The following is a 26,184-nucleotide window of genomic DNA, read 5'->3' as shown; positions in this document are numbered from 1 at the left end:
TGGGAATTTGAGCCACACCCAAAAAGGACCTTGAGGCATCCTCCTCTGAGTTGCTCTACTGCGCACCCTTGGTCATACTGGGTGAATATGTAACAACCCATGAGGACTTAGGGGAGCCCTCAGCAACCACTGTCCCAGCTTTGTGATTGCCTAGGCACCCTAGCCCGGACCCCATGGCCAGCCCCACACGTACATCCCCAAGGACTTGGCTGATTGTAAATACATATTCGTTCAGTGCGGAGCACACTGGCCACCTCTCCAGAGACCTTACAAGGGGCCATACCGTCTCATAAGAAACGACGGCTCCACCTGTGTTCTGGACATTAGTGGTAGAGAGGAGGCTTTTACCATCAACCGGTTGAAACAGGCCTACTTAGACTCTGACCAGTCCATCACCCATCCAACCCCACAGTGCAGGGGCTCGGCCTCCTAAGAACTCTGCCCTGATTGCCGGTTCTGGAGGTGGGGAGAGGGGTCGTGTAGCACCCCACACCTCAGGTCAACACCAGAAATGTCTGTCGAACGTGGCAACTGGCAAGACCTCACACAGGCGGACACACCCATTTCCGAAGGCCGCCTATGGAATGATGAAACTGGGCAACCACCACCAGTGGATCGCTGGGGGTCCAATCAGGGCCCAGATGTTAATAATGACATCACCGTGGCCAGCCTGCTCAAGCCATGGTAGTGACACAGCAGAGTTCACTATAAAAGGCAGAGCTGCCCCTGAATAAGCTCAGTGTCAAATACACTCTACCGGCGTGCGTGTTCTTTCCTCTGCAAGTTTCGAGCTGCAGCTCAGGAGCTAAAACTGTGAGCTATAACCTGGCTGTAGCAGTAGGGACCCGCTACAGTGCTTTGTTTATATATTCATGCAAGTGAATTTTGTTCAGTGCAAGTACAGTATAGTATTTTTGTCTTTTAAACTGTATTTTCTTACTGCAGTGTAAGAGTGTTGGGCATTGTGTCTCAAGCATCAGGAATACTCACTTATCCAGCATTTACTAATCCCCAAAGGTGCTGGATACCAAACGTTTTTAACTGTACTTTGTGGGGGTTGCAGAAAGTATCTGCTATTGCAAAGTGATCTTGATTGTCAAGAAATCGTGTCATATAACTGAAAATGGGCAGATCAAGTCAATGCAAGACGGGGTGTTTCCTATCTAATTAATTCTGCCTGCCTTTATATTGTTTTGTCTTAACAGAAAAAACATTTGAACTTCAGATTAGTAAGCAATGCATTTTAAACTGATTCAATTCCAGATGATCTTTACAACCTTGACTTGTACAAATGGGATGTATGTAATATTTATGAGGCAAACAAGAACAAGAGCAAGGTTATTGTGGGTTTATGAAATGGCAGTTTGTTGACATACACTACCTGGAGAGAGATATTTGCTGATAGTTTCCATATGGAGATCAATTAACATTTTTCAAACTTTCAAAAAAAATAAATGCAATTACGAAAAATTTTCAAGTTTTTTTTTAAAAAGTATTGAAAGGGTTCCATGTCCAAACAGCTCTCTCCTGGATGGCTGCCATGTACTTGTTCATTCACAAACATGTTTACACTATCCAAAAATTAATTCTGATAACTAGACATATCCTATCCAAAGTTGTAAAGTAACACCAGTGCACAAGAGAATGCAGTGAATGTCAAATGATTTGACAAGTGTGAAAGAGAGAGTATCTCCTGACACCACAGTCCATTAGTGCATCTTTGCTGCCTTGTGACATCAAGTTGCAACCTACACAGTAAGCATTCTCACAGATGCTTTCTGTGAAAGTTTGAAAATTAAATTAACCAAGTTCAGCTATTCAGAGAGCAGTGAAGTAGTTAAAAAAACATCCAGTTCTTCAAAATTTATGTTAATGAAATTTATAATTTTTTTAAAAATGTATGCTGCTGGACTTTAAAGTCAGTTTTAGCTTCCTTCCTTTAAAAGATTAATTTAAAGTGTTTTACACTGCAGAGACCAAAATTTAATATTTCAAAACAGCATTCGTTTGACAAGGTCAAAGTCAAAAACCTACCCATCTAGCAAATGTTCTTTCTGAAATCTTTGACACTCCTCCAGATACTTGAAAGATAGTGTAGGCGTCAATGTTCATTTATCAAATAGGAATCATGTGTCATATCGTTGACGCCTACAAACTTTCACATGCAAAACTGACAAAAACTAGGTTTTTTTTTAAAATATTTCAACAATGCAACATTCCAGAATACAAGCTTGAAGATAAATAGGCAAAATCAGAAAAAGGTAAACATCTATCAATGTACAATGTCAAATAATAAGCTTCCTCTACAAGTTTACAACTTGTATCATCTCTCCTGCTAAACATTCTCTTATAAATAAGATTATCCTGTCTCAAGATCTCATCATTCTCTAAATAAGGAAGATCAACAGTCAGCAGAGGGGTGGGGGTGCAGGAAGGTTGTACTAATTCATTGGTAGCAGAATTTTCTCAGCAAAGAAAAATATTCAATCAAGGTAGCTTGTACTCTCACCAAGAGTGCAAAAAAAAACACAAAGTATTTGTACGGGTACTGGATATTCACAAATATTTCTGCAATATTACTTTGACCTTGAATTGAGATAGATCAGTCACTTCAGTCCATTCACAAAGGTCAAATTACCGATTTTTTTAAAATACCATGGTCAAGAACTTAGATATTGAAGCAACATTTTTAGAATAACAACTTCCTATTTCATGGCTCAGGTAATTACTTAGTATTGTTTTTAGTTACCCTGATTAATCCAATCAATTCATTTTTTGTTTTGTTTGCAAGGACTGAATATACTAAAGCATGTTTTCAATAATTTTGTCCCAAATATATTCCCAGATATGGAGGAAAGTTCTTTACACGTTCATTACTTGCTTAACTGCCAGCAGAAAATGAAAACTAGAACATCCAGGGAAGCTCAGTTTTGCTTGTACACACACAACAATCATTTACTTGGCCCTTTTACACAACCATTTTGTTCCGGGATATTTGCGGCTTAATTATGCTATACCTTCTGTGTAAAAAGCACAGACATGGAATTGGGGGTGGGGTGGGTCATTCCAGCCCCAACTTTTTCCAGCAGCAGAGGTAGTAACAGTGCCGGATTGCTGTGTGTAAAAGGGGCAATCTGGCATTCTGGGACCATGATGGGAAAGGATGTGTATGTTTATTTTTTTTAAATTATATTTACTGATAAACATTTAAAACTTGGACAAAACGCCAGATTGAGTTGCAATTATACAGCAAAGGAAAAAGGTAGAGTTGATCTGGCTGACAGCGAGTAGTTCACAATACCTGACCGGCTGGTATCTGGGGTTTTGCCCATCTCATCTGAAATGAGCTGTAGATGAAATGGCTGGAGCTGGAGATTAAATGAGCTGGTGGTGAAATAGCGATGCATCCTCTATTAGACTCACAGTTTCATTAGGTGGGTGAAGCACTGATGTGTTGCTGGGAGGAGAATAAGGGATGATTTAATATACAAGTACGTAATTCATGGTATTGACAGGACAGATGTGGGGTGGCTGTTAGTCTTTCAAAACAGGGCTTGATCATTCATGAATATTTTCATCAATGTTTAGGCCAAAGGGAGCCAGACGGAATTACCCAGAAATACCCAGAAGAACAATTAGCTGTGGGCGTGTATCTTTGAAGTTTGACACCAACAATGTCCTCTTAGGTGAGGCAGCAATAAGACAAAAAAAGCTACATGAGCCAAATGTCTGCAAGGAGCACATGTCTGGGCACCAGGGAGAAAATTGATGGTGGACACATACACACATCACTGCCTAATAAATTCATTTAGAAATCATCTTCTATTTCAAATGAAATCAAAAACAGTAGATTGAGTATATTTATAAATATCTTGTTTTTTTTTTCATTGCGTCAAGAACTTGAAGCTAGTGGGTGGAAATTAATCAGATGAGGCAGAATTTTAATTGGAGAGAGGCAATTCCAACTGGAATGAAGCTAATTGACTATAAAAGTAAATGAATAATATTTCAGTGGAATACAGAAGTTGATGAACAATTGACAACATCTTCAGAAAGCTGGTGATCACTATCTATAACTCCAGAGATATTAGAGAGATGACGAAACAAAACAATCCACTAGACCCACCAAGTCCTTTTTTCTCTGTAAGAGATGCAGAGCAAAAAAAGCCCTTCCATTTGAAATGTATGGAACACATGAAATAATATATATATATATGTATATTCACATCTTATTTTAAAAGAACAAGCCTCAATAGAGTAAATTCATGAATGACGATTCCCCTGGCTTCAATATCTAGTGCCAAGAATCACAGTTTCAAAATAAGGAGCCCTATTCATTATTGAGGTAAAGTATCCCAAAGGTACTGACTCCTAGTTCACTAACTTAAAGGGCTGTGAAGGCCCAGTCATTCAATATATTCAAGACAAAGGTTATTTATTAGATGTATCAAAGGAAAGGAGCTGGTACAGGAAGGTTTTGAGGTAAAAGGCCAACCATGATCACTGAGTGGAAGAGTTTGCCCATTGGATCAAATGGCCTCACCTTACTTTTGATGTTGTGCTTCAAACTCAGTCTGATAGGCACACTCCCCATCTGCTGTGTTTTCATACCATGCAACACAGTGGTCCAGCTGGTGACCCTGCAGCATCCAGATTCAATCCTGAAATCAGGTGCTGAGTGGAGTTTACAGATTCTCCCGGAGATCACAGAAGTTTGGCTATCCTAAAGATGTGCTGGTAGGTAGATTAATTGGCCACTATAAACTGTATCCAGTGTATAGGTGAGTGATAGAATCTGGGAGGGGTGGGAGGGTGGGGGGGGGGGGGGGAAATTGAGCATTGAATAAATGGGATGAGTGCAAATGTGTATTTAATGGTAATGCAGACAGTGGAAAATGGCCTGTTTCTGTGCCTGTTACATTCCTGAAAACAATGGAAGTAAAAAAAAACCAACCATTTGTACCAAGTTACAAATATCTATTTATTGAAGAACATACTACTAATAAACTAATTGACATGGCCAAATGCACATCCAGAAAACCTTGTGTCTTTTCTTTGGGCTTAATTTGCAAAGTCCTATGTTCATTCTTCTATGCCACCAATTCTAAAAATAAATTTCATCCCTATTGATTTTCACATGTTCCAAAACAAGCACTTAGTTTATTACTGAGCTTGGAGAGGAATAGAGTCTTTGCTCTGTCAATATGTGGCCTATGAGATCAAAGTTTGGCCGATTGATCATGAAATGCCTTTATTAATACATAATCAATCAAATTATTTGACAATACTCTCACTCACAATACAAGTAACAAAGTAGCATATTTAAGTTCAGAATGCAGAACTTCGCAATAAGTGCATTAACAAATAGTCAACACATACGCCAGATTGCAGAATGTACTCCATGGACTTGGGCCAGAAGAAAACAATCGGTAGTGACAATGCAAGAGGTCCCATTCTCCCTGCATTGTTGTACAGGGAAAAGTAAAAGTGGGAGATGTCAAGAAAGTCATTAGAACTCCTATTAAAGTAATTATGAATGTCCTATCAAGAGCTAACCAGTTACAACTGGCACTTATTACCAACCTAAAATAAGACATTAATTAATATCCTGCACAGAAGAAACATCTTCAGGAGAAAATAGTGAATTTAGGCCCTACCTATCTTTGTACCTTACGTAAATTTGGTGCTAAACATTTGTTTCCTTCTTCTAAATTAGTAACATATATAGTAGCAGCTGCAGCATGGATCCTTGTGGTATCCATGGTCACTGTTGCCAATGAGAAAATGACCCTCAACCCTACTTATTGCCTTCTGCCCATCAGGGCAAAATATCTCATTCTTGTGTCTTACATTTCTATTGTACCTTGTCAAATCCCTTCTGGGTCATTTTGATTTGCTATACATTTTTAGTCACACATTGAGATTTGTCATACATTTTTTATGCTTATTGTTCAAAGTTGTCATGAATCATTAAACAATTGATTTCTTTCCAATGTAAGATCAAAAGTTAAGTACCCCAAATGACAATTCACTTCAACAAACAAAAGAATGACATGTGCCAGAAAGCTGGCTACTTAGGAGGTCTATGCCAATATATTATCACCAATACCAAGTATCTTGGGACTTAACCCCTTGTGAGGCACTGTCAAATGTCTTCTGCAAGTCCAAATTCACTTCAGCTTTGGTTTCTCCTCAAGGCATTCGGTTGAGACTTCTTCACAAAACCAATAGTTTGTAAGAAGCAGGATATAGGATTGATCTGCTTAATCAGATTGATATTTCCCAAAAGCACTATTATTGACTAATAATTTTTGAACAATAGCTGTTAAACACAAGCAGATACCTTACCTACTTGTAATTTTTTTTGTTAAATACGGCTTTCATATTAACACTTTTCTAATCAAAAACAATTGAGGAAATTTATGACTAAAGCATCACTATCTTTACTGCAAGTCCTTGCTCAAAGCACAAGTCTTCCCAATCTAGAGGAATTTTCAGAATGCAGCAATTTCCTTTGTTTGCAATAAGATATTCAAAGCAGCCTTTGGAATCAAGTTATAGTTTTTAAGATTAGTAGGTAACTATGCAATTATATATATATATATATTGTTAACATACAATTACTGGTTCCAACCTCAATCTGGACAATAGATCAATTACCAAATACAACCAGTGTAACTGCAAGTACTTCAGTGTGTAATTAGCTAAAGGGATGAAGTATGTTTATCAATGACAACTGCAGACACCTCCCAAAACATTAATACTCTGCCCAGTTCATTTTGAAGAGAAGCTCCTTACCCTATCCCAGCCACCAACTTGATTAATCCATTTAGGAAAAAGGCTTTAAAAACACAATCCATTTTAAACAGGATTTTAACCTGTAAAAACCAGTTAAACAGGAGTTGGACATTGCAGCAAGTACAGAATTTTTTTTTAAATGAGAAGGACCAGATCAATGAAGGAAGTGGAGAAGCAGCTTTGTTCCCTTCAAGTCTGATCAGCCATCAATAAGCTTTGACCAAAACTCTAAAAATTATCTACAATCTCTTGACTATTTGGAATTTACTCCCTGATCACTTCCCATCCCAATAGGCAATTAACCTGTCAATCAGGTAGGATGTCAGTTTTAGATAGATAGATAGGTAGACAGGCAGACAGACAGATAAGGGGTGGGGGGGGAATGCACAGAAGTTCTTCCACTCACCAAATGAGTCACACCTGTCTTTCAGTATGCCCAATCATTTCTGTCAGCATCACAAAACTTTAGCCATCTGCTTCAGAGCAGGCTCTGGAGGCCTAGTGACCTGTGTCTGTTCCTAATACATTCAAAACAACCTCAGGAGTTGTACCTAAACCCCAACCATATCCCTAAGCAACATTTCCAAAACAAACTAAAGGATCACTGAGGCAAACAATAAAAATCTAGAAGTGGGTCAGGCCCCATCCATGGTTTCAGAATCAGATTTAATGTCATGTATGTGTCACAAAATTTGCTGTCTTGCAGCACCAGTCACAGTTCTGCAAGTACAGTATTTAAAAATAAATAATTAGTGCAAACATGATTGAGAATTGGTCAATCAACATTTCAGTTTGGGACCCTTAACAGACTCAGTCTCTCATAGGGACCCCAACCCAAAATGTTGACCATTTCCACTCTGCCTGGTTTGAAGTGCCCGACTTACTGAGCACCCCAACTTCTCACTATTTGCTCAAGACCATTCTCAATGGCTATATTTTAATTCCACCAGAATGATAACCCCAGCAAATAGATTTGAAGGCAAGAGGAATCAAGAGTCAGGAATACGAGAAATAACTCTGAGGAACTCAAAGAAAACTTAGGAAAGCTAAAAGGGGGCATAAGAATGCATTGACAAGTAGGATTACGAAAAACTAAATCATTTGACTCATACATGAGGAACAAAAGTTTTGAATGGAGTGATGGTAGGACTAATTAGGGATAAAAAGGAAATAGGTTTCTGGAGGCAGAGGAGGTCAGAAATGTATACTTTGCTTCTGTGTTCATCAGGGAGAGAAATCTTGGTGAATGTGAGGCCCTGCAGAGCTGGCTAATGAGGCGAGGTTAAGAAAGAGGAAATGCTGGATCTTCTTAAAAACATTCAGATTGATAAGTCCCTGGGACCAGAAGGGATATACCCCAGGCTACTACATGAAGCAAGGGAAGAGAGTGCTGTAATGTTGATAATGACCTTTGTGTCTTCCCTGGCCACAGGGAAGGCACAAGAGGATTGGAGGAAGGCAAATCTAGTCTCCTTGCTTAAGAAAGCTAATTGGAAGAATCCTGGGAATTATCGACCAATGGTGGGAAAACTATTGGAGAGGATTTATGAGCACTTTTAGTATTCTTAGGGATAATCAGTATGGCTATGTGAGGGTTGTGTCTCACAAACCTCAGAGCATTTAATAGGAGGTGGTGAAAGAAATTGATGAATGTAGGGAGGTAGATATGGTACATAAGGATTTCAGTAAAGCATCTGACAAGGTCCCTCATGGTAGATTCATGAAGAAAGTTATAAGGCATGGATTCTGCCCAGAGGCCAGGGACTAGTAGAATTTCATAGGGATCTGTTCTGGAACTCCCCACTTTGTGATCTTTATAAATGACTTGACAAAGAAGTGGTGGGGGTGGGGTTTGTCAGTAAGTTTGGAGAACATAAGGCAGCTGGAGATGTTGTGGATAGTGTAGAAGATTGCCTTGGGTTACAATGGAATAGATGGAATATACATTTGGGTGGAGAAGTTTCAGATGGAGTTCAATAAGGATGTGTGAAGTTATGCACTTTTGAATGTCGAACTTGGAGTACGTAGTTAATGGCAGGATTCTTAACAGTGCAGATGAACAAAGGGATCTTGGGATGGCACTGTTGGCATAGTGGTTAGTGTAACAGCGATTTGGGTTTGAATCTAATGCTGTAAGGAGTTTATGTTCTCTCTGTGACTGCGTATGTTTCCTCCCTTCCTCCATACATGGGGTTTGTAGGTTAATTGATGTATTGAGAGGGCATATACTCATGGACCAGGAGGGCCTGTTTGCATGCCTCACATCCAAATTTATAAAAGTAGGGTCCATCAAGGTTGCCCCACAAGTTGATGAGGTGGTTAAGGCAGTGTATGTGGTGCTGGCCTTCATTAGTCAAGGAAATGAGTTCAAGAGATGTGACACAATATTGCAGCTCTATAAACCTCACATTAAACCACAGAGAATTGCGTTCAGATCTGGTCATCTCATTACAGAAAGAATGTAGAAGCTTTAGAGGGAATGTACTGAAGATCTACCAGGATATGGCCTGAATTGAAGAACATGTTAACCAAGCTAGGGATTATCACTTTGCAGTTTCTAAGGAAGAGAGAAGTCTTAATAAAATATACTAGATTAGGAGGGCCTTAAATAGAGGGACATGCAGCATTTCCCCCACCTGACCCCAAGGTGACAAACAAATACCAGAGGACATCTGTTTCAGGCAAGTGGAGGAACACAAACGCACATGCACAAAATGGTGGGCACCTGGAATACATTGTCATGGGTGGTGGTAGAGGCAGATACAATAGGGACACTTAAAGAATCTTGGAAAGGCACAAAAATAAGAAAAATTGAAAGTTATGGGTGCGAGGTAAGGAAGGAATATGTTTATATGGATCAGCACAACATCGTAAGCTGAAAGGCCTGTATGGTGATTTTAAACACTAAAATCTGGAGAAACTCAGCTAGTCATGCAGTTCAAAGCAAGTAAAAGGCAGTCAACATTTCAGGCCTGATCCCTTCATCAGGAGTGTACACTCATACAGCACATCAGGCACCCAGGTCTTTGGTTGAAGCTCGTTTTCCTTGTTTGATATTGGTTTTGTTCTGAATATCCAAGTATTTCTCAAATAGGAGCAAGAATAGTGTCCGAGTGATAAAACTGCAGGAGAATAAATATCTGTAAAATGGCATGCAAGACATGGCCATAACCATAAGACAACTGACCCATTCTTCATCCCAACACTTTTCAATCGTTCTCACTTCATTCCTGCTCCAGGTCTCCAACAAATATTCCACAAGTGAATCTAATCTATGGGATAAATGGAATACCACTAAAAAAATATCACCCCCATTGTAAAACCATGGTTATCGACACCTGCCATTGAGAAATATGACAGTAATGATTGTGTATCTACATACTCAGAGAATGAAAGAACCATAGAACAATTACAGCACAGAGACAGGCCTCTTCAACCCTTTTAGTCTGAGCTGAACCTCGTTCTTGCCTACTCTCATTGGCATGCACTCAGTTCATAGCCCTCAATGCCACTCCCATTCATTTACCTGCCCAAATTTCCCTTAAATATTAAAATTGCGCACACATCTACCACTTCAGCCGGAAGCTCGATCCACGCTCCCACCACCCTCCGTGTGAAGAAGTTCCCCTCATGTTCTCCCTAAACTTTTTCCCTTTCACTCTTAACTCATGCCTTACTTTTTGAATCTCAACAACCCTCAATGGAAAAAGCCTATCTACATTTACTCTGTCTATCCCCCTCAATTTTAAATACCTCTATCAAATCTCCCCTCATTCTTCTATACTCTAAGGAATAAAGCCCTAACTTGTTTAACCTTTCACTGCAAATCAGTCCCTGAATTCCAGGCAACATCCTAATAAATCTCTGCACTCTATTTTAATTATATCTTTCCTGTATTTAGGCGACCAAAGCTCTATACAATACTCCAATATGCTTAAAAAAAAACTCTCTTTACAACCCTATCCACATGTGATGCAACTTTCAGGGAATTATGTATCTATATTCCCAGATACTTCTGTTCTACCTCACTCTTCAGTGCCCTATTATTTACTATGTATGTCCTTTTTTCATTTGTCCTTCCAAAATCCAAACCCTCACATTTGTCTGCATTAAATTCCATCAATTTTTCCAGCTGGTCCAGATCCCTCTGCAAGCTTTGAAAACCTTCACTATCTACAACACCTCCAATCTTAGTGTCATCTTCAAATTTACTAATCCAATTTACCACATTATCAACCAGATCATTGATATAGATTGTAAACAACAATGGTCCCAGCCTGGTACAACACCACTTGTCATAGGCCTCCAATCTGATAAGCAATCATCTACCACTAATCTCTGGCTTCTTCTGTCCAGCCATTGTCAAATCCAGTTCACTGCTTCATCATGAATACCTAGCCTTTGAACCTTCCTGACTAACCTCCCTTTCCTTCATCAACTTTCCTGTTAACCTCCTTGAAAAACTCTATAACATTGGTTAAACACTATCTACCATGCATAAAGCCATGTTGACTATCATTAATCAGTGCATGGCTCTCCAAATAATTGTATATCTGATCTCTCAGAACACCTTTCAAAAATTTACCTACTACCGACTTCAGGCTCACCGGCCTATTATTTCCAGGGTTACTTTTGGAAGAACATGAGCTACCCTCCAATCCTCTGGCACCACACCTGTGGCAAAGGACTTTTTAACTATTTCTGTCAGAGCCCCTACACTAGCCTCCATCAAGGCCCAAGGGAATATCTTTCAGGCCCTGGGGACTTATCAACCCTTATTTGCTTTAAGACAGCAAGCACCTCCTCCTCTTAATCTATACGTTCCATGACTTCACTGCTTGTTTTCATTAATTCCCATGATTCTCTGCCTTTTTCCTGAGTGAATACCGGGGTGGGGGGGGGGGGGGGGTACATTTAAGACTTTTCCAATCTCTTTTGGCTCCATATAAAGCCAACCACTCTGACCTTCCTTCAAGGGGACCAATTTTGTCCCTTACTATCCTTTTACTATTAATATACCTTTAGAAACCCTTAGGATTTTTTCATATTGCCTGCCAAAGCAACTTCATGTCTTCTTTTACCCTTCCCGATTTCTTTCTTGAGGTTTTTCTTGCATTTTCCTGCTCACCAAGTACCTCAGTTTCTCCATGTTGCCTATACCTGTTATGCACCTTTCCTTCTTCCAAACCAGATCTCCAATATTGCTCGTAAACCAAGATTCCCTATACCTTGTAACCTTGCCTTTGATCCTGACTTTGAAGGTCCTCCACTTGCCTCGCACATCCTTAACTGAAAACAATTTACCACAATCCACGTATTCTAGATCCTTTCTCATTTCTTCATAATTGACCTTTCTCCAATTTAGAATCTCAACCTGAGGCCCAGTTGTATCCTTCTCCATAATTAACTTGAAGCTAATGGCATTATGATCACTAGACCCAAAATGTTCCCCTACACATACTTCTGTCACCTGTCCTGTCTCGTTCCCTAATAGGAGATCCAGTATTGCACTCTCTTATGTAGGTACTTCTATACATTGATTTAGAAAACTTTCCTGAACACATTTGACAAACTTCAACCCATTCATTGATTTTACACTAAGGGAGTTCCAGTCAACATGTGGAAAGTTAAAAATCACCTACTGTCACAATTTTATGTTTTCTGCAGTTGTCTGCTATTTCTCTACAAATTTGCTCCTCCAATTCTCATTATTGGCTGGTCTATAACACAACTCCAGGAGTGTTGTCATAACTTTCCCGTTCCTCAATTCCAACCATATAGCATCAGTAGACGAGCCCTCTACTCTTTCCTGCCTGAGCACCACTGCGTTATTTTCCTTGACAAGCAATGCCACTCCTCCCTCTTTCATCCCCCCCCCCCCAATTCTATCATGTCAAAAGCCACGAAAGCCAGGAACATTGAGCTGCCACTCGTGGCCCTCCCGCAACCAAGTTCCACTAATGGCCCCAATGTCATAATTCAAGATGCCAATCCATGCTCTCTGTTCCCTTCCACCAGAGCAGCACTAGCAAACCTGCCAACAAGGATATTTGTCCCCATCCAGTCAGATGTAAACCATCCCATCAGAACAGGTCCCATCTTCCCTGGAAGAGAGCACAATAATCCAGAAACCTAAAGACCTCCCTCCTACACCATGTCTTTAGCATCATAGAGCAAACATTCATATTATAACCATCTTATAACATTACTATAAATAAAAATGTAGTAGTGCACGAAAAGTAAAGTAGTATCTTTGGTTCATTGATCATTCAGGAATCTGACTGCAGCAGGGAAGAAGCTGTCCTTGTGCCATTGAGTGCTCATCTTTAGGCTCCTGTACCTTTTTCCCAATAGTAGCAGAGTGAAGAGGGCATGACCTAGGTGGTGGGCGTCTTTTTAAAGAAACTACCTCATGTAGATGTCCTCAATGGAGTGAAGTCTGGTGCCTATGATGTCACAGGCCGAGTTAACAACCCTCGAGTTTATTCTTGTTCTAAGAGTTGGCGCCTCCATACCAGGCAGTGATGCAACCAGCCAGAATGCACTCCACGGTACACTTGTAGAAGTTTACAAGAGTCTTTGGTGACATACCAATTTCCTCAGACACCTCACAAAGTATAAATGCTGATGAGCCTTCTTTGTGATTGCATCAACATGGAGGCTTCAGGACAGATCCTCAGAGATGTTGACACCAATGAATTTGAAGTTCTTCACCCTCGATGAGGACTGAGTCGTGTTCCTCTGACTTCCTTCTGAAGTCCAAAATCATCTCCTTGGCTTTGCTAATGTTGAGTGCAAAGTTGTTGCTGTTACACTATTCAAAAATCTGATCCATCTCTCTCCTGTACACTTCCTTATTGCCATTTGTGATTTCTCCATCTCTTATTATAAGACCAATGAGGGTCTGCAAAAAGGCCCTAAAAACATGGATCATGTTCCTATTATCTTGGAAATGACCTCTTGATGAGGGAAGACACTGAAGAAATTCACTATTACCTTCAGTGCAATAGCACTGCCTTCGACAAACTAAGGAAAGGAATGCTTGAAGGTCAAGGTCTCAAAATCAGCACATATGGCTAACCAAGCAGCAACAATCCTGACCTCCTATAAACATATGGATCATGCATTTGCCAAAAGCAGGCATCTCAAACAGAACCCCTTCTTTTGGCCTCAGGTGATGTAAAGGTCCATGTTCTCTTCCACAACAGCATCTGATCTCAAAAGACAGATCTGCAAAGCTATATTAATTAGCTGATTCACAATTGCCCAACTGGTGTGTCTGTTGTGCACAAAACAAGGCCTTTATCAGTGAGAAGCATGAAAAAGAAATCAGGCAAGTTTAGGACATTAAGGAAAGAGGCCCAGGATGGAGCAAAATGCCAGCAGAGAAATAATCATGGCAATTGCTGAACTGCAGGTTAAAAAGGCAACAGTGGGAAGTGGCAGCAGAATAAAAAAGGGTGCAATTGCAGGAATTATGACAGATTGGTAGTGGGGAGGGTTGATGAGGTTCGGTTGTGTATCATTGATTGGGTGGGGAGGAAACTGTAGCATGGCAACACAAGATTGTAAAAAGATGATGGCACTCATTATCAAGAATTAGACTAAGAGAGTCTTGAGAGGAGGGCAAGTGAAATACTTGATCAGCTCCACCTATTCAGGCTCCAATGTTGATGTGAAACTAGGTTAGTAAAATCACTTTAAATCAAGCAGAACCAAACTTCACGTGTCTCTGCACCAATGGCCCAGATAATATTAGCATGCAAGCTCATTAAAAAAAAATCACAATTGAGGCACTTCGATGCCTGCACGCATACATCCAAGGCTCTCAGCACATGAGACAATTGCAGGAACTGCATTGGAAATAGTGAACTCTTCAAACCAAACTCCATCCCAATTTTTAATCATCATGTTTTTCCACAGAAATTGTACTATTGTGCATTCCAAAGGCATCTAATTCTCCATGGAGCAGGCCCAAACTATTTTTTTTTCCCACAAATCCACCTCATGAAATCTGTACTATTGCAAGCAGTATTCCAATTTGCATACAGTGACATCTACAACAAAAATTCTGCTAAAATGCCAAAATGTAAATTACAACCCTCAGAGTCAGTGAGATAAAACTTTCAATTCATTAGTCTGTGTTAGGCTCAAACGGAGTCCCTCAGAAATGAAAGGCCACATTATAATACATTTTGCTACAAATTCCTTCTCGTACTTTGACGATGATAAAATGGGATAATTTTTAAAAACTAACATTCAAACTGTTTAATGATGGAGTAAGTATTTTTCACAAAAGATGATAATTGACAGCCATGCACTGACCAACAATATAAAATTATATAACAAAATATATTACAATAAAAACCCATAGTTATTGTTTTGCTTTTTACCTGCGTCGATTTATCTTTCATGGATGATGGGTAATGCACATGGGGATCGCGTGGCCACTGCCCTGTGAGATAAGGTCCAGTTATGGTGTCTAGAGAGGAGGTGCGTCGAATGGTATTTGAGGTTCTCATCTGTTGCGATTTGGGCCTTTCAACTGTGGAAATGAAGGGGGGCAGTATATATATTAGATAGCTCTTACCATGATCAAAATAATCACTTCGAGAAAGGAATAAAAATCCAAAATAAAAATATTTTGTAAAATATTCATTGTAGAGGTTAAACATTCTTGGAATACAGTATTATGCTTTAAAAACCAACAATATTAAATGCACAGTGGATACTCGTACTCGCTGGGTTCCATTTCAAGATTGATTAGATTCAGAACATCCCTGTTTCAAATAATTTCTGCACATTTTTCTCATGGACTTCATGCAGTTCTGGTCCTCAGCTAGAAGGAGCACATCAATAAGTTGGAAGGGGGTCAGAGGAGAATGATTAGGATGTTGCCGAGACTGGAGGCTCGAGTTATAGGGAGCAGAGGTGGATAGGTTAGATATTTATTCCCTTGAGCATAAGAGACTGAGGGTGACCTTGTAGAGGCTTATAAAATCCAAGGGGTATGGATAAATTGTTTTGTCTTTTTGCCATGCCTAAGATAATTTTACAATTAGCAGGCATAGGTTAAGATGAGAGGGGAGAAATTTAAGAGGGACCCAAGGAATAACTTTTTCACTCAGAGCGTCACGTACATCTGATATGAGCTACCAGAAGAAGCCATAGAAGCAGTCACAATTGGAACCTTGGAAATGTATTTTTGAGAGAAAGGAAGGGTTTAGAAGAAATGGACTAAATGGGAACAAGCCAGAATCCAACTTGTTCAAGATGGAACTTGGGCTAAAGGGACTATTTCCACAAAGGAAAATTTGTCTTGTCGGCCTTTGCTACATCCAAGGGGTTTATAATTTGAACAATAGTCAAATTGTTTCAGATTTCCAATTTCTCGTCAGGGTATATACACAACATCACATACCATCCGGAGATTATTTTTCTATGGGTGAGGCAGAATTACCACTTATTAGTAGTGCAAAAAAAGAATGTAACCAGCATATATATGTAAACAGAATGTAAACAAACTGTCTGTGCAATAGAGAGAATTTTTTTTTGGAATTCAATAAAGTGCACAAGTCCTGAAATGAGCCCTTGTTTGAGTTTGTTGTTGAGGAGTCTGATGGTGGAGGGGTAGCAGCTGTTTGTGAACCTGGTAGTGTGAGTCTTGTCGAACTTGTATCTCTTTCCTGATGGCAGCAGCGAAAACAGAGCATGTTCTGGGTGGTGTGAACCTTGATGGTTGCTGCTGCTCTCCGATGGCAGAATTCCCTATAGATGTTCTCGATAGTGGGGAGAGTTTTGCCTGTGGTATCCTGGACTGTGTCCACTACCTTTTGCAGGGCTTTATACACAGTATTGATGTTCCCATACCAAACCACGATGCAAATGCAGCTGGTTAGCACACTTTCCACAACACAGCTGTCAAAATTTGCCAGGGTTTCTGGTGTCATACCAAACCTCCGCAAATTCCTGAGGAAGTAGAGGCGCTGTCCTGCTTTCTTCACAATGCCATTAGTGTGTTGAATTCAGGAAAGATCCTCCAAGATAGTGACTCCCAAGAAGTTAAAGTGTTGGCTCTCAAGGAGTAATAAAATTAAAACAGAAAAAATTACCCCTAGGCCTCGGCCATCCAATTCAGTCAGGTACAATACAGCAATGCAATAGATCTGCTCTTCTGGTACAGATGTCATTGATCAGTAATCGAAAACTGATCTCTGCAAAAAGATGTACAATATTTTGGTCCTTTGAATGTGCAAGAAATATGAACACATGGCGCAACAACTTTGTAATTCAGATTAGTGTAGTTACAGCACCAGTGACCTGGTTTTGAATCTGGCACTCTATGTAAAGAGTGTGGATGTTCTCCCCCTGACCTGTCTGGGTTTTCTCCAGGTGCTCCAGTTTCCTCCCACCCTCCAAAACGTATTTGGGTGGCATGGGCATGTGAGTTGGAAGGGCCTGTTACTGTGTTGTATCCCTAATTAAATGAAATTAATTAACTAGCACAGCTATTGATAAAAAGGTCTGTTGAAGATTACATCTTCTATGTATTACAGTAAAAAAGTGATCAGACAGGTTGACATGAATTAACGAGGTTGTGGTTTGCATTCAATGGAGAAAGATGGGTGCATACTTTCAAAGAGCCCCCAGTAGCTTCTTTAATTAATTCATGCAGCTATTGCTGTATGAATCATTCAGTGTGCAATAACTAGCATTGTTAACCTCTGCTAATAGAAATGCACCATCCAGAGAGCAATGGAAAAATTGGGCAAATCACTGACAAAGTCACAAAAATTTCTCAGAGTAGCCTTATATCAATAATTTCATAATGGAGACGATGCAAAAGAAAACCAGGGGGCGCAATCATTTTAACCCAGGCAGAATGACTGGTAACATAGCAACTAGCGAACTCTCAACTCTGCTTGTCCTCCTGCCCCCAGCAACCATTATTCAAATGGTAATGGACATAATCTTTGAAGATTACACTGTTAACGTCCAGAGTAGATAAATACAGTATTGACATTGCTTCCATCATGTTGGTTCTTGTGATGCTGCCAGCAGCAGGCCTCACACAGCAGGACAGCACATTTACACATGGCTGGACATCATTTCACAAAGGAAAACAAAGCAGCAAAACCCATGTGGCGCACTGTGCTCCAGTAGGCTTTGCCATGGAACAGTCTTCTAATAAGGAAGATGGATCAAGTGACTGGGCACACAGACAAAGCTCAAGATCATGTCAAAACATTTAAAAAAGTCACACGTCATATTCATCCTCTACTGCTGTATTCAGTGAGGAAAGGGAAATGGATACACATTCACAGAATTCCACAAAGTAAATTGCTGATCTGAGCTTAGGGATCTCAGTAATGTGGAAAATAAAGGGACAAGAGAAATAAAATGAAAGTGCAATAATTTATTTAAAATATTATTCTGAGCAGTTCTGGCACCTCCATCTGAAAAAAAATCAGAAGGATGATGGCAGTGGAACAAGCATGGCGACTGTGAACCTCTTTTGGAGGAAAAAATATGAAATCTAAAAGGGACATTGAGCGTTTTTCTCCAAACCAGAAATTGTGATTTCTTCCCAACAGTAAAAAGAATGCAATAGTTCTATGTATGGAAGTTGGATGATACTCCTGTTCTTGTCAGCCCAGATAAAGAAATAGAAATACTACCATTCCACAAGAAATTAATATTTATTTCCCAGATCAAACAGTCAAAAGCCCCTTTTCACAGACATCCCAGTTATTGGCCACGCAATGTCCCGGTTAAATAAGTCGTTTTTGCTGTTTCCACATTTTAACCAGGACACAAATTGTTTTCCCACTGACCACAAGTCATCCCGGGGATAGGAGAGTGCACCTTCAACAATAGTCCAGGGATGCTACTTGTCCTTTTTCCAATAGTTTAAATCAGCATGGATGGGAGTAGGGGTCCAGGCCATAAATCCCCGGCATGATTCTACGTAATTTGACGCTGGGCCCTTAACCGATAAATTAGCTGACAATTCCTGGTTCAAGGTTCCAATGGAAAAGGGGCTAAAAACTCATTGAAACTACTACATTGAATGTGAGTTAAGAATGGAATTAGAAGTGATCAATTGTTTGAACTCAGCAATAAAATTACCAAAGATATTTTAAAATGGAAATTCATTTTAAAGAAGCATTAACATTGTACTTTAAAGGAAATAAACTCCCATGGTCTTATGTATCTTTATGTCCATATAATCAGATTGTATATACATAAAAGTTAGTCGAATTTTCATGTTCTGAAAAGTGCTAACTTGCTGGCAATAATGCAAAAAAAACCCAATTCAAATTATTTTGATAATATTTTACAGGCATAAACAATACAGATTCTGGACGACTCAGAAACTGAAATGATCACATAATTCTCAGTCAGATTGTGCTAGCTATGCAAAGTGAAAATTAAAACTGCAGATGTTGGAAATATGAAATAAAAATAGAGAACATCAAGTTCTTCAACCTGAAGTGCTATCTTTCTGAGTGTTTCAGCAATTTATGGTTTTATTAAAATGATCCAAAACACCCCATTAAAGCTAAACACAATTTCCAGAGTTCACAAGGCCAGCTGCATTGAATGGAGTGCCAGGTGCAAGGAATTATTTAATCTTGGTTAGCAATGCAAAAGATTCTGAAAAATATCCAGCCAAGGTAGATCTTCTAACTGAAGGAAAAAGGTGGCTGAGAATTGACGTCCTGAACCCAGAGGTTCATTTAAATAACTAACAATAATACTATTGAGTGATTATGATTTAGATTTTACAATGGTTCTTTTCTCAAGCAACAAATTTTTAGCTACCGGTAATCAGATTTTAGTTTTAATTGGCACGAACACCAAGAATGTCTATACGCATGGGATGAACATAGAAAGAGCAACATCAAGTTAGACAGAATAAAAGGATTTGATTTTAACTCACAAGTGCAGAGACAATCTTCTGAACACTATGCAAATAAATCACTACACTGAACATGGAAATTGTAATCAGCTGACAATAATATACAGTGGTTATCATCTGAAAACGTGCATGATCAAGGTACACTGCAGTATGGTAAAACAATAAGCATATCAACTGCAAATATATTTAACAGTTTGAGTAAAATGACTGTACAAGCAGCATGCTGGGAGACTTGCTTTAAAGTGGACAGATATAAATATTTTGAGAGAAAACTAAGGGGTTATGAAACACAGGTGATGAATAAACAATGTTGAGGGACAGGGATGGGAATACCTGTAACGCATGAACAGAGTTGGCAATTTTGCCAAGTCAAATCCAATATTCAATTAGATTGTGAATATTGGTGCTTGCCCACTTTTAATCTACATCCTGTAATATTTAAACTAAACACTTCTAATCACAGTCTTGCAAATGTCACTAAATCCACTTCACAAATACAGATCACTCATAATTGATTGGGATTGCAGAACAGCTTTGAATGATTTGAAAGATCAAATTATATTTACTAAACTCCAAGCTTCAGAACTTTCACTTAAAGAAATATGCTCCCTTACCCCTAGGTGTCTCTATTCATCGATATCCTTCAATATCTTTCCATTTACGGTAATATTTTCTCTAACTCCTTTTTCTTCCCTTCCAGATTGTTTTCTTCACATTTTGTACCCAGGTTCCAGATTCCTACTCTATTTACATAATCATTTACTTCTATATGCCCTTGCTCTAAATGTAAGACCATTCTCTTCCTCCGGATTTCCTAAACCAATGAACTAATGATCCTGTATCTATCTTCTTCCATAGTTTCAACTTTTTATACTGAAGGGTCATAAAGTCAAACATACAGTATAGAGCAGGCACTTTGACACAGAAAGTCACAACCCCTTTTAAAAAAATGAACATGTTAACTTTTTATCTTTTCATTGATGCTGCCTGACTTGATGAATGTTTCCAGCATTTCTTGTTATTTTGACATTTTATACACCTCAGTGAGGTTACCTCTCAAACTTTGGAATGTAGATGAAACAAACTGAATTGTTGATAGTTCCCCTCAAACAAGCAACATTAAAGTTTATCCAGCTATCTCTTAAAGGTTTATTTTTGACTGGGGGTGCAGAGAGGTTAGAATTTTATTTAAATTAACATTTGCTGTAGATTAGGAAGCATTGTGTTAAATGCACCAGAGACAACTTCTTAAGGGAAAGTTGAATAAATATCTGAAACACAAGAGTCTGAATAGGGATTAGCCTGGATTGCAGCAACAGACAGCTGGCAAAGTTAGGCCTAATGGGCCTATTGCTGTAAATTTTGATGGCCCTATCAACAATACAATCTGATTTTGTTGAAAGTACATGATGGTTACAAAGCAGAGGAATTATGTATTACTCCAATAATGCCAGGTCTGACAGACACATGATGAGATGTGTTTATAAAAATAAAATCATAATTAACCCAAATCTAAAAATTTTATTCTACACAATTGTTTCTAGAATTTTTTTGGTTGCTAGAAATTGTTGACAAATTCTACTATCATTATTTTTTTTTTTAAACATTTTAAAATTCTAACAGATTAATCTTGCCACAAATTTCCTTAAAAGAATATTCATGTGCAAAAAAAATTAAAATGCAAAGTAGATTTAATTTTGCATTGTTGAATATTTTAAAATACATTAATTATTTACTTCAGATAGTCTTTCAAACAATTACAAAAAAAAATCACAATTTCAAATCTCATCCCAGACAAAGACTTTCCATAGCTATTGTACGAAATAGTACTGTAACTGGAATTACACATTCCCCTAGCCCCAGAAACTGAACAGTGCCATTGGAGAAAGTGCAATGCTTCAATAAAGAATGCTTTAAGATTATTGATATTCCCCAAAAAGGCACAATTTCCCAAACCAAATTTAAAATTTAACCTTCACAAATAAGTTTACTGCTTAGCATCAGATTTTTAATCTTTAATCACAATTACTGGAGTCCATACCTAAATTCTAAGAACACCAGACTTGCTCCACCCAAAAGGTTTAGTCCTGCTCTTTCAAGGTTATTTACAACTGTTGAAGTGTTTTCTGGAGGAAAAAAAACCTTCCAATTGAGTCTCCAGCTCACATCCACTTTCCCAACTCACTGTGCTCAGACGTCAAGCCAGTGAGTTGGAGCTCCTGAGAGAAAATAACATTTTTGCGTTTGTTAAAATTCCTTCCCATCAATGAAAAGCTTTCATTTATGGGACAACATTAACGGGGCACGTATGGCTCCGGATAAAGGCATTGTGCTTTAAATGTTCCACCTTATGCGTGCGAGTGCAAGTGTTTTTCCTGAATAATCACTCTTACAAAATATGTTCAAGTCATCTGTACAGAAACGCTGCTGTGACTCCAACGTGGTTGAGTTTTTTGGGGGTGGAGGTTGTTATGGAATTAACTGAATTCTGCACATTGGAGAAAAGCATGGGGAGATCAGGACCATCTAATGCAATGTCCGATTCTTGGGAACCAGCTCAGGCAGCCACACATTTTCTCAGTAGCAAACTCACCGATTCATTTTGTAAAACCGCTCATGCTGACGGGTCGGTCGAGGAATAGTGATCTTATTTTTCTAGCAAAAACAATTTCATATTTTAATTCAAATAAAGAGCATTATTTTTCTGAATAAATGTTGCAAGTACTTGCATTTGATGCAAGTTGGAGGCTCTCGTGCTTGAACAGAGTCCGCGCATCGCCCTTCGCTACGGCCCCTGAATGAATTAAAATCCCACAATCCCTTCGTCCATGTGTTACTGTCTGAATGCCAAGTGCATTCGGCAGCTCTGCATAAAGCAGCCCATTCTCCAGCACTGAATGTCATTAACCTTCTTTAAAAAAAAATATTCTCCCCCCACTTACGTGAATAGATTGGGAAGGTTGTAAATCATTAAAATCTGTTTGGGAACTACCTCTTAAATCACGCAGAGTTAAAACGACAGTTTTATTTTCATGTTTTTCTCCCCCCCCAAGTTTCTGTAGATAGGCAACATCCATTGCCCAAACCGTAGTTGTACATTGGTTACATTACTCCGGTCATCTCGCAGACGACAACCGCTCGTGGGAAAAAGGTGGCATTTTAATCTGGCGGTCAAAGTAAATACTGAACCCCAATATGATAAAAAGCTGATATTAATCAAGCCTTGCAGACAGGGTTGCGCGCATAACAAGTAGATTCACGAAGAAAACGTTCCGAAGACTTTGTTTTATCTTCAACATAAATGTTTGGCATCAGTCCACTGTGTTTGTAACACATCTAGCAAGTCCAAGTTTATCATGTACCGCCCAGTCATTGAAACCTTTACAATTGCCTGATGTTTTGCTTGGCCTAAAATAATATTTCTTTAACCTCATTAAATATTATCTAATCGTGTTGCTCTTCGGAGGAAAACTTTGGCGGAATCAAGGAACACATCACTCGTGTTTATCGTGCATAGACTTCAAGGGAAACGTAAAAGTCGAGGCAGCCTCTCTCTGGTCCCTCGGTGATGCGGTGTTTCACAAGCAGGTTTGGCATTCAATTTGACTTTTGCTTCACATTCGCGTTTCTCAACTTGAGGGCGAAAGCGGAATCTGAAATCTGGATTTCACAACAAAATATTTGGAGAAACATTAAAATGCTGGAAATCACCATTCGGAATATGGCAGCGCCATATCTTGAGAATGGCATTTTACTCATTGAACGCCAGCAAAACTGCTTCTGAGATCTCAGTTTCAACAATGCAGAGATCCGAAGGATCTTATTCTTGTTGTATCTTATTCGCGAGTTCTTAAATATTTTTAAACCGCCATTCCATGGTCTTCTTTCAGACATGGATAATCCGAAAAGATGACACAGTGTTAAGCCACAGAGAGGAAACAAAACCCTGTTTGTAAAAACGGACACGGAATCCCAGAAAATGTCAGTTAAATCCATTTTTGTAGCAACATGAACACCGCCAACCCCTCGCATCATGGAGAAATAAACATAACTGCAATTTCTTACGTTTGAAACAATACCGAGTCGAGGAGTTGGAATGTCCTTGTGATCGATTAGTTGTTTTTTTTTTAATTCTTATTGCTCTTTTCTATTTTCAAGACATTTAATCTAAAATGCACTAAAAATAAAAACCAGACTCTCTAAGCTGACTTGAGGAGAACACAGGACTGAAAATAAATGCATTCCTCTAATCCTGAACAGAATAATAAATCGGTTTCTCAGGCTTTCCTCAGTACCTTTACAAACAGGAGAACTGGGGCTCCTTCTCTCAGGTGAGCTCCTGCTGTCAGGAGACCGTCTGTGCCTCATGCGTCCGTCGGCAGCGACGACAGCGGCAGTCGGAGCCCAGAGCGAGGAGGTGGGCGACGAGGTTGGCGAAAGTTTCTGCCCGTTGGAGGTGGTAGATGTGGCTGCTGTTGAGGTCGAGGTGGTTGCAGTGGTTGTTGATGCTGAAGCCACTGCTGCTGGCGAGCTGCTGCCGCCGCTGGAGGAGGAGGAGCGCGTCGGGCTGTTATTGCCTTGTCTCAGCTGGAAGGGCACGGTGGCCCTAATGGGCTGCAATCGGTTCGAAGTCGGCGATCCATTGCGCCGCACTCTCTGAGACGTGGGTTGTGAGGACGACATGGCGTGGCCCTTTAATACAGGAGAGTTATTCAAAATGATAACACTTTTGTTTTCTTAATACCGTAATAGCTTCACTCCACGTACGTTACGTACTCAAGAATATTCCTTACAGTTGGTTACTATCCCCTATTCGTGTTATTTGAGGAAAACTTTGACTCCTTTGGCCGGAATCGCTCCGGTTCCAGGCTGTAGCTTGTTCAAGTAACTCCGGTTACTCTGCTCTTCACTCATTCGCGTTGCTGTGCTCAGCCGAACTCCAAAGAAACGACAAGCCTGCCGCAGCCTGGGAGGAGTGATTGACAGCATCCTCGCCAATCAGAAACGAGGATGCAGCCGCAACCTTCTCCAACAGAGTAGCGCAGGGTGGGATTGACAATGACATTATCCTATCGTGGTGAGAAAGGACGTTCTGCTCTCCTCGCCCGATTAGTTATTTGATTGCGGCCTCGCCCCCTTTCTGCAATTATTCTCCAGCCACTCCCCTCCTCTGCTCTTTGCTATTCGAAGAATATGACAGGGCTTTCCAACAGGGCACCCTTTGATTGACAATCTCTTCAGCCAATCATTTGTCTCGTCCCGGGCCGAGTTCACGGTGTGCGATGTCATGACGCACCTGTGATTGGCATCTCCACGCAACCTGTCCTTTCAGTGCAAGGTTTGTCGACTGCTGAGCTTCTTCTGACTCATTGGTTGTACTTCAATCTTTGCATCTTTTCTCCGTTTGACTTGCATAATAATTTTTAATGTTGACTTTTTTTTCAGGAAAGGTTTATCTCTTTCTACCGCCCCCCACTCATTTCCTGGAATGGAGTGTTGGGGGTCAGTGGTCCTTGTCAGTTATTACTATTCAAGCTTTGCACAAGTCTCGACAAATCCAGCTGTGAGATGGTGTGTTATTGTTCCGCTTGAGTTTATTTCGGATATCGCGATAGAGATTTTCGAATCCTCAACCCCCACAGATGTTGGTCATGCTTACACGAAAATGGCGAGGCACACAATTGAGAGCTTGGGCTCCGACCCTCTACTGGCTGGAATTTAGCTCTTTCGAAGTAGCAGGTTTAAAATATAAAACGGTCTCTCTTGTTCGCCAAATCTCATCTACGAAGTGACCGAAAATAGACGAAATAAAAACTGGTTCATCCTGCTTTCTCCCAACCATAATCGTTCATTTAATTTCTGTGTGCTTCGTTTGGAATTGCTTGTAGAGTAGAACCCAAGAGCCATGGAATTGATGACGTGAAGATTCTGAGCAGAAATGGACCGATTTCTAGATATTAAGGCAATCTTGTAATATGGGAAATGGCTCAAGGAATTTGTGTCGAATTGTAAGATCAAGTCATGGTCTTCTTGAATGTGGATCAGGCTCGAAGAGCCACGTGGCCTGCTGCACGTTGCTGTAATCGTTCACTTCTTGGGGGACATTGTACAAAAGAATTCGACCATTGCTAATATTCCAGCCCACCTCAGCCACTGTATTTTCGGTCGTGCAAAATAAGATCTGTAATCTCCCTGTGGTAAAATTTGGCAAAAACAATTTAAAATCCAGATTGATAGCATACCCCAACCTCCTACCCTAACACAACCATGACAAAAGCAGTGTCCCAATCTTACTCACATTTGCCCCCAAAATATCTTCCAGGATAACTTCTCCCATACATTCTCTGCAATAGCTCTAAAAAGGATTTGATTTTAGACATTTAAGCATGTAAACAACATTTTGGACCTTTGAGCATTGCAGAGTTCTGCAGCAGCAAGGCCTCGAAAGAAACATTTATTCATCC

The 26,184-nt window shown here is 39.8% G+C and overlaps 1 protein-coding gene and 1 long non-coding RNA gene across 6 annotated transcripts in view; one reads left to right on the top strand and one right to left on the bottom strand.

The window, feature by feature from the left end:
* Window positions 1-24,681, bottom strand: part of LOC138751440 (glucocorticoid-induced transcript 1 protein-like) — a 296,823-nt gene extending 272,142 nt beyond the window's left edge. For 2 of the 5 annotated variants that reach the window (XM_069913710.1, XM_069913712.1), the window contains exons 1-2: window positions 24,016-24,681; window positions 15,192-15,343 (exon numbers count right to left, since the gene is read on the bottom strand). In XM_069913710.1, coding sequence (XP_069769811.1) covers window positions 15,192-15,343; window positions 24,016-24,403 — 540 coding nt within the window. In that variant the 5' untranslated portion in view covers window positions 24,404-24,681. The remainder of the gene's footprint in view (window positions 1-15,191; window positions 15,344-24,015) is intronic. The other 3 variants (XM_069913708.1, XM_069913711.1, XM_069913709.1) reach the window with 2 other exon arrangements.
* Window positions 24,682-25,011: 330 nt separating this feature from the next.
* On the top strand, window positions 25,012-25,558 carry LOC138753148 (uncharacterized). Its single transcript, XR_011351011.1, has 2 exons — window positions 25,012-25,058; window positions 25,166-25,558. It is a non-coding gene; the product is annotated as an uncharacterized lncRNA (long non-coding RNA).
* The last annotated feature ends 626 nt before the right edge of the window (window positions 25,559-26,184 follow it).

Source organism: Narcine bancroftii, chromosome 1, assembly GCF_036971445.1.
Source record: "Narcine bancroftii isolate sNarBan1 chromosome 1, sNarBan1.hap1, whole genome shotgun sequence".
NCBI lineage: Eukaryota > Metazoa > Chordata > Chondrichthyes > Torpediniformes > Narcinidae > Narcine > Narcine bancroftii.
The sequence above is the reverse complement of the archived record's forward strand: the minus strand, read 5'-3'. Positions and strand labels throughout refer to the sequence as shown.